The 13,391-nt window shown below is 36.5% G+C and overlaps 1 protein-coding gene across 1 annotated transcript in view; it reads left to right on the plus strand.

Moving 5' to 3' along the window:
- dsf (nuclear receptor dissatisfaction) overlaps positions 1-13,391 on the plus strand; it is a 36,521-nt gene that overhangs the window by 6,100 nt on the left and 17,030 nt on the right. Inside the window, exons 2-3 of the mRNA XM_034970991.2 lie at positions 528-608; positions 1,440-1,601. Of these exons, the coding sequence (XP_034826882.2) occupies positions 528-608; positions 1,440-1,601 (243 nt within the window). The remainder of the gene's footprint in view (positions 1-527; positions 609-1,439; positions 1,602-13,391) is intronic.

Consider the following 13,391-nt stretch of genomic DNA (forward strand, 5'->3'; position numbering starts at 1 on the left):
AGCGTTAAGGAAAAGGGGCAGCTAAAAGGGAAGGCTTCTGTGAAGGCAACAAAAACACCACGTTATTAGCGAGATTGGTGTAATCTGACTAATCTATTTTGGGTAGGGCGCATTTGGTAACGCTTAGAAGCCTCAATTATTGTACAAACAGTAGCCTCAACATTAGAGAGTAGAAAGTGAAATATTCATGACAAAGTAATTATTCCTTGATAAAATATATTTAGCCTGATAGAGTAATAATAGGTCAATTAATAGGTCATTGAAAATTTTTCACTAGCATTATTTAAAATGACATGAAGTGAAGTTAAGCGTCCGTCATCCAATTATTCATTAAAGAGAGAATCAAAGCTATGGGAAGGTGCAGCCTACCTACCTACACACATTATGCAAATAAATAATTGTATTGTATACCTATTCTATGCTTTATGTATGGAGTTATAACATGGGGATTTAGCAAACGATGTAATATTCGATAGAAAAACATAACAAAAGTAATATTACTTACGTCAAATACTATTGGTACACAGGTGACCGGCTGCTCGACATCCCGTGCAATGTGTGCGGCGACAGGAGCTCCGGAAAACATTACGGCATTTACAGTTGCGATGGTATGTATGTATTACTGTACGAGTTACGACATAATATTATGGTATATACGACATAATACAAAAGCCGTGATAGCCTAGTGGTTAAGATGTCCGCCTCCAATTCGGGAGTTCGGAGGTTCGTTCACGGGCACACAACTCTAACTTTTCAGATGTTATGTGCGTTTTAAGCAATTCAATATCACTTGCTTTGGCGATGAAAGAAAACGTCGTGGGGAAACCTGCATGCCTTAAGAGTTCTCCATAATGTTCTCAAGGGTGTGTGAAGTCTGCTAATCCGCACTTAGCTAGCTTGGTGGACTATGGCCAAGCCCTTCTCATTCTGAGAGGAGACACGTGCTCAGTAATTAGCCGGCGATGGGTTGATGTTGATGGTGATGGAATGGTTTCACACAACTTTGAGAACATTATGGAGTACTTTCAGGTATGCAGGTTTCCCCACGAAGTTTATTGTCACCGTTAAAGCAAGTGATATTTTATTGCTTAAAACATACATAAGTTAGAGTTGCGTACCCAGGATCTAACCCCCGGACTCCCCGATTTGGAGGCAGACTTATTAACCACTAGGCTATCGCTGGTCACAATATTATGGTTTCATAATCCGTGCTTTAATATTATAAATGCGAAAGTGTGTCTGTCTGCTAGCTTTTTACGGCCCAGCCGTGTAACCGATTTTGACGAAAGGTACAGAGATAAAAAAAAATACAAACAATCTTGCATCGCGGAAACAAATATAAATTTTTATCCCGAAAAATCAAAGTTTTTTTAAACCAAATCTTACGCGGACGAAGTCGCGGGCATCATCTAGTAACTTAATATTTTTATTTGAAACAGGCTGTTCAGGATTCTTCAAGCGGTCGATACATCGTAACCGCGTGTACACTTGCAAGGCGGGCGGTGAGATGAAGGGGCGCTGCCCGGTTGACAAGACGCACAGGAACCAGTGCCGCGCCTGCAGGCTCGCCAAGTGCTTTCAAGCCAATATGAATAAAGATGGTAAGTTTATGTTTAAGTATATTTAATCTATATTTGTAAACGTACCTGCTCTTGTATCGCCAATAATGGAGAATTTGCAGCTCAGCACCTACACAACCTTGTTCCTTCTTCACCGTTGTATCTACCACTATCTAATATCTAGACTATTAAGCTATTAAATAGGTGATGCCCACGAATTCATTTACTTGGATTTAAGCTTTTATTTAAATTTTATGGGAAGTCTTTGATCTTTCGGGACCAAAACTGTCTCTCTCTTCATGCTCATGTCAGCTTTCTTTGAAACCGATTTTAACGTGATATACCTAAGGATAGCTTGTTTTCCGGGGACGGACATAGGCTACTTTTGTATCCTGGAATTCAATGAGTTCCCACGGGATTTTTAAAAACATAAATCACGCGGATCAAGTCGCGGGCATAATTTATACTTAGTATATTTCCAAAACCTCTTATCTCACGAGCTCAATAGTAGCATATTATAGAGCTTAGGTATAGTCATGTACCTATAATGGCGATCCCAGCAGGTCGCTTTGTCCACAGCTCAGTAGCTGAAATATCTAAGTATAGTGAAATAAAACAGAACGGCGTTGTCGTGCCATCCAATTTCCACCACATTCAATACTATCCGTCGTATTACGTCACTTCGATGTGTCCAATACTCTTCCATAAATTGTGGTTCTAGTGTTCCCTAAGCTTGGAATGATAGCTACCTAAAAATATATATATTGTAGCGTTTAATATAGGTGGTAACTGGTAACCTTCAAATAAAAGTGAATAGACATCTTCTAGGCAAGCGCGCTGCTCCACCTAGCTGTATATTTACATGCCAGCAGGTTTGATTGCAGGCACGCGTTACTCTAAATTAAAAAATAGCTATTTACATATTTCGTTTCTAATCCATAAATATCTATTGTAATTTGAATATTCATCACGCCCTCGGCAGGTTGTTTTGTCCAGCGGCGCTCGTGTGGTGAAACATCGGATAAAATAGATTGATGTGACGTCACACTGACGATCTATTTTCACAATATTCGACCCTATGTCATTACGTCATCTCGATTCTCCCAACACTGTATTGTGTTTGACAGCCTTTGTCGCTTTTATTTATTGCTGATGATATGAATATGCTTCAATAATTAATACTTAGGTAGCTCCGTGAGTCCAGATTTTATATAAATAACATTTCTCAAAAAATAATCATACTTACGATCAGCAGAGTATATATTTTTGTTGATACATCTCAACTTTTATGTTTGCCTACTACAAGCAATATTGCACACCGTAGCAAATATAGTATCATCATCATTATCAACCGATAGACGTCCGCAGCTAGATATAAGTATCTTGTAGGGACTTCCAAACGCTACTATCTTGCGTCAACTACATCTAGATGCTTTGACGTTGTCTGTATAAGTACATACCTAGTGGGGGAGTATTCCAACGCCGCGCTTTGCGGTGCGAGGCCACCTTTCGTCCCCTTGGGACTCCAACGTCTATTTATCGGTTTTTCGAACGATATGCTCTGTCTAGTGCCACTTTAACTTCGCAGCCGTTACCCTGGTTCTCTTACGGATCTCTTCATTTCTGATTTGATTACGTAGGAAACTCCAAGCGTAACTCTCTTCATCGCCCGCTGTGTGACACTGAGGTTTCTTATGAGGTAGGTATATAGTAAGTAAGGGATATAGTAAGTATGTACAAACATACAAGTACTGTAAGGATGTACATACCTACCTACTATTATTCTATTATAATATATAATTATATTATAATAATTATTTATTATATGTATTCTAACCGTCTATATGATATTATAATATCCTATCCAAATATACATATATAGGTTTAATGATATTGAATTTTATTTTCATGCTTGATATTATCTGATAACCATTTAATAGTTAATTAATAAATAGCTCAATAGAAATAAATGGAAAATAGCTTTAGTTCGAAATAACTTATGCATAGGAGCCCAGCTAATTCAAAATCTTTGCAAAATGCGAATAATTGAATATTCATAGAATCCCACGCGTCGGTAGCAAGTCGGGCGCCATCTCTTGTTACAGAGCTTTTGAGTATTCTGCGCTCCTAATAACTGTATAATACTCTCACAGGGTTGTAGCAAGGGCTGTCGAGTTATTTATCGAAAAATAATGCTATTTTTAACCGACTTCCGAAAATGAGGTGGTTCTCAATTCCCATGAAAATTTCTGGATCCAACTCTATAATCTTGATGCTGCAGGGTTACTGCTCGCCTAAGTTATCAACAACGACTTCATGCTTGGATTCCAAGTCCCAACTCCTTAACCCTGATGATGCAGGGTACAGCACTCCTAAACTATAGTGATTCAGGAACTGCGGATGGTGCAATATTATTGTAGGTACCAACCATTGACTATATTATTGAACTTCGGATCCCAACTCCTCAATCCTGATGCTGCAAGTTACTGAATTCTTAAGCCCCGTGGGGATCATGGAATTTCTAATGGTGAGTTGATATTCAAGGTATCAAGCAACGGCTTCATGATTACATTCCAAGTCCGAACACCTCAAACCCGATGATGCAGGGTACAGTACTCCTAAACTTTGAATTCCAAGTCCCAACTCTTCAATCCTGATCCTGCAAGGTAGTAAACTTCTAAGCCGTGTGGATTTGGAAAGTTTTACTGGTGAATTGTTATTTTATATATAATACTAGATGATGCCCGCAGCTACTTACGTCCGCGTGGATTTAGGTTTTTTAAAAAGCTCGTGGGAATTTCCGAGATAAAAGTTAGTCTATGTCCTTCCTCGGGATGTAAGCTAACTTTGTACCAAATCCCATCAAAATCGGTTAAACAGTTGGGCCGTGAAAAGCTAGCAGACAGACATACTTTCGTAATTATAATATTAATATGGAAGTATGGATGTACAGTGTGCCTGCACTAGCTAGAGCTACCTGCCTCGCCTTCGTTCTGGTAGCACAAAGTGTCCACAGATTTGATTTAGGCCTATTTATTTAACGAATAAATCACTTGGTTAAAACTGCACTAATAATTTAATTAGAGGCAGTTTAATGTAGATAAAATAAATAAGTAGCACGATTAGGATAAGTACCCTATTTAATCAATAAAAGATCCGTATTGTTCAAGGGTGTTATAGCATGCGTAAAAGAGAATGGATAAATACACATACTGGAGAAAGCTGATTAAAGACCGCGATAAATGGAAGAAGACTGTGTAGGAAGCGGAACGCAATGCCGCAGGGTGATGATGATTAAAAAAGTACATTACTTATTAAAAGAAAGTATATTACTTAGACATAGATCAGACAGTCACGATACGGTGGAAAGTCATTCCTATTCTTAGTTTAGGCGCATTATACTTACTTCTCTCGTATAACCACATGGAGCGCTGAGCGTAGCCCTGCAGACTGCTGAGTAGCTAGCTGCGGTCTCGCCGCAGGTGCTCTGGCGCTAAATTATTCACGAGCATCACTTTGTGCCGCCGCGACCCGGATTACCTTTATATGTTTACTCGCTCGCGTAATTATACGCCCTCACGAAACTTGCTCACCGCAGACGACGTGCTCTTCCGTCATACTCCTAAGCTCTAATACTGCAGTGTACTGGAATCAAATATATCATAGACTGGAATGAATCTAAATAATTATGTAAAAAGAAGAGTCCTGACTTACTGACTGATTCATCACTGCCCAGCCCAAACTCTTATTGGATCTAAAAAGCTGAAATTTTGAGCTGTATAATGTAAATAAGGAATAAGGTTGTAGTTTTGAAATTCGTACGGGATAAGGAATAAAAAGATTCATATTTTTCTGAGAGAAGCCAACGGCGGTCGCGCTAGTTTTCCATAATGATGGCTAGATCACGTCTAAATACTATATCTACCTACCCAGGACCGTATTCGAGTTATACTAATTCGGAAAATGTATACGTAGGTTCAAAGGAAGTATAAATACTTACCCGCACAAGTAAGTAAAAGTTGTACGTAGCTTTCAAACTACATTCTATACTTACTTATAACATTCGCAGCCATCGATTTTGTCAGGTCCATCGCTCGGAGCCAATCAGCTAACTTCAATATCGCAGTGCAAACAAGAAGCAAATCGGTACTAGTCAAACGCAAACTTCAACCTACTAAAGCACTACGCATATTCTGTATTTTCATAGTTCCTGCGACACATCCAAGCTATAACCATCAACCGCGAAAAAAACCTTCCAAGTGCGAGCTTCTAAACTCGCACATAAAGAGTTCCGTGCCATCGTATAAGAAATTACACTTTTAATTTTTTTTTGTGATCGAAGTACCCTGTAGATTTTGATCCCCTTGACTGGTCTTGACACACAGACAGACGAAGTGATCCATATGGGTTCCTTTTTTCTCTTGGGATACGGAACCCTAAAAATTAATTGCCTGTCGTAACATGTTTGTCCTCAATGCGTAGAACCATGTAAAGCCATTGCTGTGTTTTTGAATATAAAATAGTCAAGGGTAAATAATTAATAGTCAATAGCGCGGAAATGCAGCCAGTATTCTTGGCACCATTCCACGCGGTCATGATTTATATAGTAATTAGATAAGGCTAGCTTTAAGTTTTATTGTAATAATAAAAAAAAAGTCAAGGGTTATACTTGTGCAACCCACTTTATTAAAAACGTCACCTTAATTAAAAAGTTGTGTGTAGTTTCACTTTCATTGTATTTGATTTAAACCATGCAATGGATTTTTCAATTACTACCAATATGGAACTTCATACACGAATTTAGTTTCCATGACAATAGGTACAACATTATGTAAACTTCGGATATCATTCCTCAATAATAATAATGCTATGGGATGCATTAGGTACACACCACCTAATCCGCATAAATGTATCGATAACTTAGGATAGGTACTAACATAAAATATTTGTAGGAAAGAGACTGAAAAGCCTTTCCTAGATAGAAGATAATGATGATAATGATTAAGACGGATACGGATCAGGATTACAATATATTAGATATATTATATTATATATATATATATATATATATATATATATATATAATATATACAATTATAATATATATTACAATATATTATATTATACAATACATATTCAAAATTCTTTGATCTTTTATCGTTTTGTATTTTATGTCTTTTTTCTTGTACCTTTATTTGTATTTAAATTTATTATTAATCATCTAGTTAGTGTAAGTGGCACTGCCGTTCTAATTAGATATAAAAAAAAAAAAAAAAAAAAAATTAGATTAACCATGCCTACGTGGGCGTACTAACATTATTCTTGCACACTACGAGAGATATCACAGACTACCCTCGACTATACTACCCTAAATAATAATGAGTCATGATAACAACGTCTCTTATGAGACTAGACAATGCTAACTAACACTAGCCAAGTCCCTACCTAGCGACCGGCTCCACCATGTCCCCATACCGGTCCCAGACCAACCAGCTAACCTAGCACACCACAATTAGTTCAATTAACATCAACTACAACAATCACGTTTGTCTAATACAAATTGGAACGATAAACTTACCAGATAAACAGCTAGTGAACACACACTATACCATCATTCACACAATCACATAACTTTCCACAACCTAGTACTTAACCTTTAAAAACTGAAACCACATTAGGTCACAACAACAATGATAATAATAAAACCTACAGTACGACACACGATGGGGTGATTACGTAATGTTCAATGAGCCATCTTTTTAGAATAATTATTATACGGCTCTGCCGGCATATTCATAAATCTAAAAATTAAATCCTTGCGCGGCGTAGTAAGTGATGAAGTAGCGTAGCACTCTGCTACGATGATACGAAGATGCTAAATAGAGTTCAACGCAACAAATTACGTAATTAAAAAAACTAAAAACCTGACTGCCTAAAACAAACTTTAGTTACTGGTATTTTGAGAACTGATTTTGTACGGACTATATATACTTACATCTTGAAAGGTACGAAGGAGGTCTTTTGGCACAAGTGAAGAAGAAAATAAAAAATCGTTAACTTCGTATAAATCTAGAAACATTACAAATCCAAGTATGAATCCTCGGTGTGCGAATCTGACTCGCGCTTATAACCAGTTTTTCATATGGATTCATAGCCAGCTAAAATAATTTGGTCGAATTTAATTGAAAAGTTTCGTTGAATTTATATGAACTTCAAGATGTTTTGCATCCATCATTTCATTTCAGCCGATCAAATAACCGTAATCTTCACTTTAACTTTTGAGAAATAATTTTGAATCGATTTCATTCAACATGCCCTGTTTGAAAAGTCTTAAGACTCTGGAAAAAGTTAAAGGGTTGATATTAAATACTTACTTTTAATTTTTTGAAGTTAACCATTTGCCTTTTCAAAGACGTTTCAATCTTATTTATGAGTTCTTAATGAAGCTAAAAGAGTTCTGATTCGCAATTTTTAAAAGCCTTTTATTTAGTTTGCCTAGTTATTTCGTATGTTGTCATTTCGTCGAAAGTAGCTATCGGCTACTTAAAATTTTCCTGAAATCGAACCTACTGTTACTGATAGGCCTAAACAAAAAAATACACTCATCGCCATTGATTTGCTGTCACCCGATGAGGAGTACACATGCCTTATTTGAATCTATTCATCAAATTTCCCTATTTTCATGGAACAAACCGACAGTACCAGGTACAGCCTTTGTAGTATAATAAGAACTGTCAAAATTTGGTAAGATTTGAGAACCCCCCCCCCCCCCTCTGGTACGCGCACTAAAGGGACGTCCATGAATTACTTGAGGTGTTTTTTTGAATTTTCAGTCCCTCCCTCCCCCCCTGGTGAGATGTCGTGAGATTTTATTCAACCCCCTCCCCCATCCCCCAATCTCACGTGAGGCTTTTTCAAAATGTGGGTTTCTTACGTAACCGCGTTGGATTGTTTATTGTAAAAAGAAAAGAAAATTTGCTTCGTGCTTTAATTTACGACATAGTTAAGGCAAGTAATCAATATTGCTGGGAGTTATAAGTGTAATAAAAATTTTACAATAGAATATCTTAAGCATGTACAATCTAGATTAAATCGACCAAAATAGTATATTTTTTTGTTTCAATCAGAAAAAAATATTGCGTGATATTTGCCGAGACCCCCCCCCCCCCTCTCCAACGTAAGATTAGATGGGATTTGACTCGACCCCCTCCACGCCTTAAACATCTCTCGTAATTTATGGATGCCACCTAACAGATAGACGAACATTTAAAAAAAAAAGCTATTTTGGGCTCTTTATTGATAACAATAACCCAAGTAGCCTAGTGCTTGCTCTAATTTAAACTTTAAAAAATATTTAGTATTTTAATGTACATTAAGCGTCCAGTAACAGTAATTTTGTTATTTACTATTTTAATGAATAATCTTTAGAAAAGATAAAGCAAAATAATCTCGGTTGAAGCAAATTAAATAGGTATGAATAACTTATAGCAATTATCATAAAATCTTGTAAAAGAGCGAAGTGTCGCGAAGACGCGCAACCGGCGGCGGCGGAGCGGGCGCTGACGAGGGGCAAACTTTTCAATTACCGCCATGTCGTGTTACCCCGCAGCGGGTTAAATTAATTCTCTCCACTTCACAAAAAGATTCACCTTACCCACACCGCCCCTGTGAATCGACACCGTCCATCCTGACGTTTTTCGAATTTTCCCCCGAATTTTCCTGCCGCTCGCTCGTAACATACTGACGTTTCACAATATTTATTTTTAATTTAACGGTTCGCGCGCAAGATTCGGAATCTACGGTGTGCTTACCTTTTTGAAGTTCTTTTGTGTAAAAAGAGTATTAAACTGTAATGAATTGGAAAGCGACCTTTCCTTTTACTCCACTCTCTTTGTTTATACACACGCCTTTCCGTATATTCGCAACGATTCTATCGATACGGATCAGGATTACAATATATTAGATATATTATATTATATATATATATATATATATATATATAATATATACAATTATAATATATATTACAATATATTATATTATACAATACATATTCAAAATTCTTTGATCTTTTATCGTTTTGTATTTTATGTCTTTTTTCTTGTACCTTTATTTGTATTTAAATTTATTATTAATCATCTAGTTAGTGTAAGTGGCACTGCCGTTCTAATTAGATATAAAAAAAAAAAAAAAAAAAAAATTAGATTAACCATGCCTACGTGGGCGTACTAACATTATTCTTGCACACTACGAGAGATATCACAGACTACCCTCGACTATACTACCCTAAATAATAATGAGTCATGATAACAACGTCTCTTATGAGACTAGACAATGCTAACTAACACTAGCCAAGTCCCTACCTAGCGACCGGCTCCACCATGTCCCCATACCGGTCCCAGACCAACCAGCTAACCTAGCACACCACAATTAGTTCAATTAACATCAACTACAACAATCACGTTTGTCTAATACAAATTGGAACGATAAACTTACCAGATAAACAGCTAGTGAACACACACTATACCATCATTCACACAATCACATAACTTTCCACAACCTAGTACTTAACCTTTAAAAACTGAAACCACATTAGGTCACAACAACAATGATAATAATAAAACCTACAGTACGACACACGATGGGGTGATTACGTAATGTTCAATGAGCCATCTTTTTAGAATAATTATTATACGGCTCTGCCGGCATATTCATAAATCTAAAAATTAAATCCTTGCGCGGCGTAGTAAGTGATGAAGTAGCGTAGCACTCTGCTACGATGATACGAAGATGCTAAATAGAGTTCAACGCAACAAATTACGTAATTAAAAAAACTAAAAACCTGACTGCCTAAAACAAACTTTAGTTACTGGTATTTTGAGAACTGATTTTGTACGGACTATATATACTTACATCTTGAAAGGTACGAAGGAGGTCTTTTGGCACAAGTGAAGAAGAAAATAAAAAATCGTTAACTTCGTATAAATCTAGAAACATTACAAATCCAAGTATGAATCCTCGGTGTGCGAATCTGACTCGCGCTTATAACCAGTTTTTCATATGGATTCATAGCCAGCTAAAATAATTTGGTCGAATTTAATTGAAAAGTTTCGTTGAATTTATATGAACTTCAAGATGTTTTGCATCCATCATTTCATTTCAGCCGATCAAATAACCGTAATCTTCACTTTAACTTTTGAGAAATAATTTTGAATCGATTTCATTCAACATGCCCTGTTTGAAAAGTCTTAAGACTCTGGAAAAAGTTAAAGGGTTGATATTAAATACTTACTTTTAATTTTTTGAAGTTAACCATTTGCCTTTTCAAAGACGTTTCAATCTTATTTATGAGTTCTTAATGAAGCTAAAAGAGTTCTGATTCGCAATTTTTAAAAGCCTTTTATTTAGTTTGCCTAGTTATTTCGTATGTTGTCATTTCGTCGAAAGTAGCTATCGGCTACTTAAAATTTTCCTGAAATCGAACCTACTGTTACTGATAGGCCTAAACAAAAAAATACACTCATCGCCATTGATTTGCTGTCACCCGATGAGGAGTACACATGCCTTATTTGAATCTATTCATCAAATTTCCCTATTTTCATGGAACAAACCGACAGTACCAGGTACAGCCTTTGTAGTATAATAAGAACTGTCAAAATTTGGTAAGATTTGAGACCCCCCCCCCCCCCCCCTCTGGTACGCGCACTAAAGGGACGTCCATGAATTACTTGAGGTGTTTTTTTGAATTTTCAGTCCCTCCCTCCCCCCCTGGTGAGATGTCGTGAGATTTTATTCAACCCCCTCCCCCATCCCCCAATCTCACGTGAGGCTTTTTCAAAATGTGGGTTTCTTACGTAACCGCGTTGGATTGTTTATTGTAAAAAGAAAAGAAAATTTGCTTCGTGCTTTAATTTACGACATAGTTAAGGCAAGTAATCAATATTGCTGGGAGTTATAAGTGTAATAAAAATTTTACAATAGAATATCTTAAGCATGTACAATCTAGATTAAATCGACCAAAATAGTATATTTTTTTGTTTCAATCAGAAAAAAATATTGCGTGATATTTGCCGAGACCCCCCCCCCCCTCTCCAACGTAAGATTAGATGGGATTTGACTCGACCCCCTCCACGCCTTAAACATCTCTCGTAATTTATGGATGCCACCTAACAGATAGACGAACATTTAAAAAAAAAAGCTATTTTGGGCTCTTTATTGATAACAATAACCCAAGTAGCCTAGTGCTTGCTCTAATTTAAACTTTAAAAAATATTTAGTATTTTAATGTACATTAAGCGTCCAGTAACAGTAATTTTGTTATTTACTATTTTAATGAATAATCTTTAGAAAAGATAAAGCAAAATAATCTCGGTTGAAGCAAATTAAATAGGTATGAATAACTTATAGCAATTATCATAAAATCTTGTAAAAGAGCGAAGTGTCGCGAAGACGCGCAACCGGCGGCGGCGGAGCGGGCGCTGACGAGGGGCAAACTTTTCAATTACCGCCATGTCGTGTTACCCCGCAGCGGGTTAAATTAATTCTCTCCACTTCACAAAAAGATTCACCTTACCCACACCGCCCCTGTGAATCGACACCGTCCATCCTGACGTTTTTCGAATTTTCCCCCGAATTTTCCTGCCGCTCGCTCGTAACATACTGACGTTTCACAATATTTATTTTTAATTTAACGGTTCGCGCGCAAGATTCGGAATCTACGGTGTGCTTACCTTTTTGAAGTTCTTTTGTGTAAAAAGAGTATTAAACTGTAATGAATTGGAAAGCGACCTTTCCTTTTACTCCACTCTCTTTGTTTATACACACGCCTTTCCGTATATTCGCAACGATTCTCGTTTTAGCGTAAAATCTGGTTATTAAGAGAAAATTGTTATTTCAGTAGCTAAGCAATATTTTTCGTTATGAATTATTGAATTCTAAGGAATAGGACGAGATACCTATTTATTAGCTCGTTATCCTAACATAATACGTTCATAAATTAATGTAAAATTGAAACACTTTTCACAGAATATTAATCTTGTTCGACCCTTAAATTTTATCGCTCATTCTCACAAACCATTGCGTGTTACTCGTGTCGGGAGCGTAACGAATTGAATAGATTGCGGCTCCTAGAGGTATAGTTTGTGAGTTAGGATTCTAACACGTGTTCAACACCTCCTGCTCTCCTGACCATGGCATTATCACGAGGGGAGCTGTGAATTAGGGGAGCTCATTTCATATTATTGTAAAATTAGTAATGCTTGTAAAGATGCACTTATGCACGTATTATTGGGCTATTTTATTTCAATAGCGTTCATAGCAAAATAAATACAACTAACTTAAAAGTTTTTTTGCCAGACACCTTATTAGAGAAATAAATCTGATGCTGCCAGTTTAAAAACCTTGAGTATGCAATAGGCACGTCTTTTACACAATTAAAAAATCCGTACTTAGGTTGATTTTGATAAATATTTTTTTAGAATATTTCTCACTTTTGACTTGTTCTTGAAATTATAGAATCTATTGCTTATAATATAAGTAGTTACTTACAATATATTATTACTTTAGAAATCTCAGCAACAATTAAAAATTGCTCACAGTAATATGTTGTAATATGCAAATATCTATGTACTTAAACAGCAATCCTAATATAAATGTGAAACTGTGTATGTTTGGATGTTTGTTTCTCAATAACGCAAAAACTACTGGACGGATTTGGCTGAAATTTGGAATGGAGATAGATTGTACCCTGGATACATAGGCTACTTTTTATCCCGAAAAATCAAAGAGTTCTCGCGGGATTTTGAAAAACGTAAATCCACGCGGAGAATGTTG

Source organism: Maniola hyperantus, chromosome 8 (assembly GCF_902806685.2).
Source record: "Maniola hyperantus chromosome 8, iAphHyp1.2, whole genome shotgun sequence".
NCBI classification, from domain to species: Eukaryota; Metazoa; Arthropoda; class Insecta; order Lepidoptera; family Nymphalidae; genus Maniola; species Maniola hyperantus.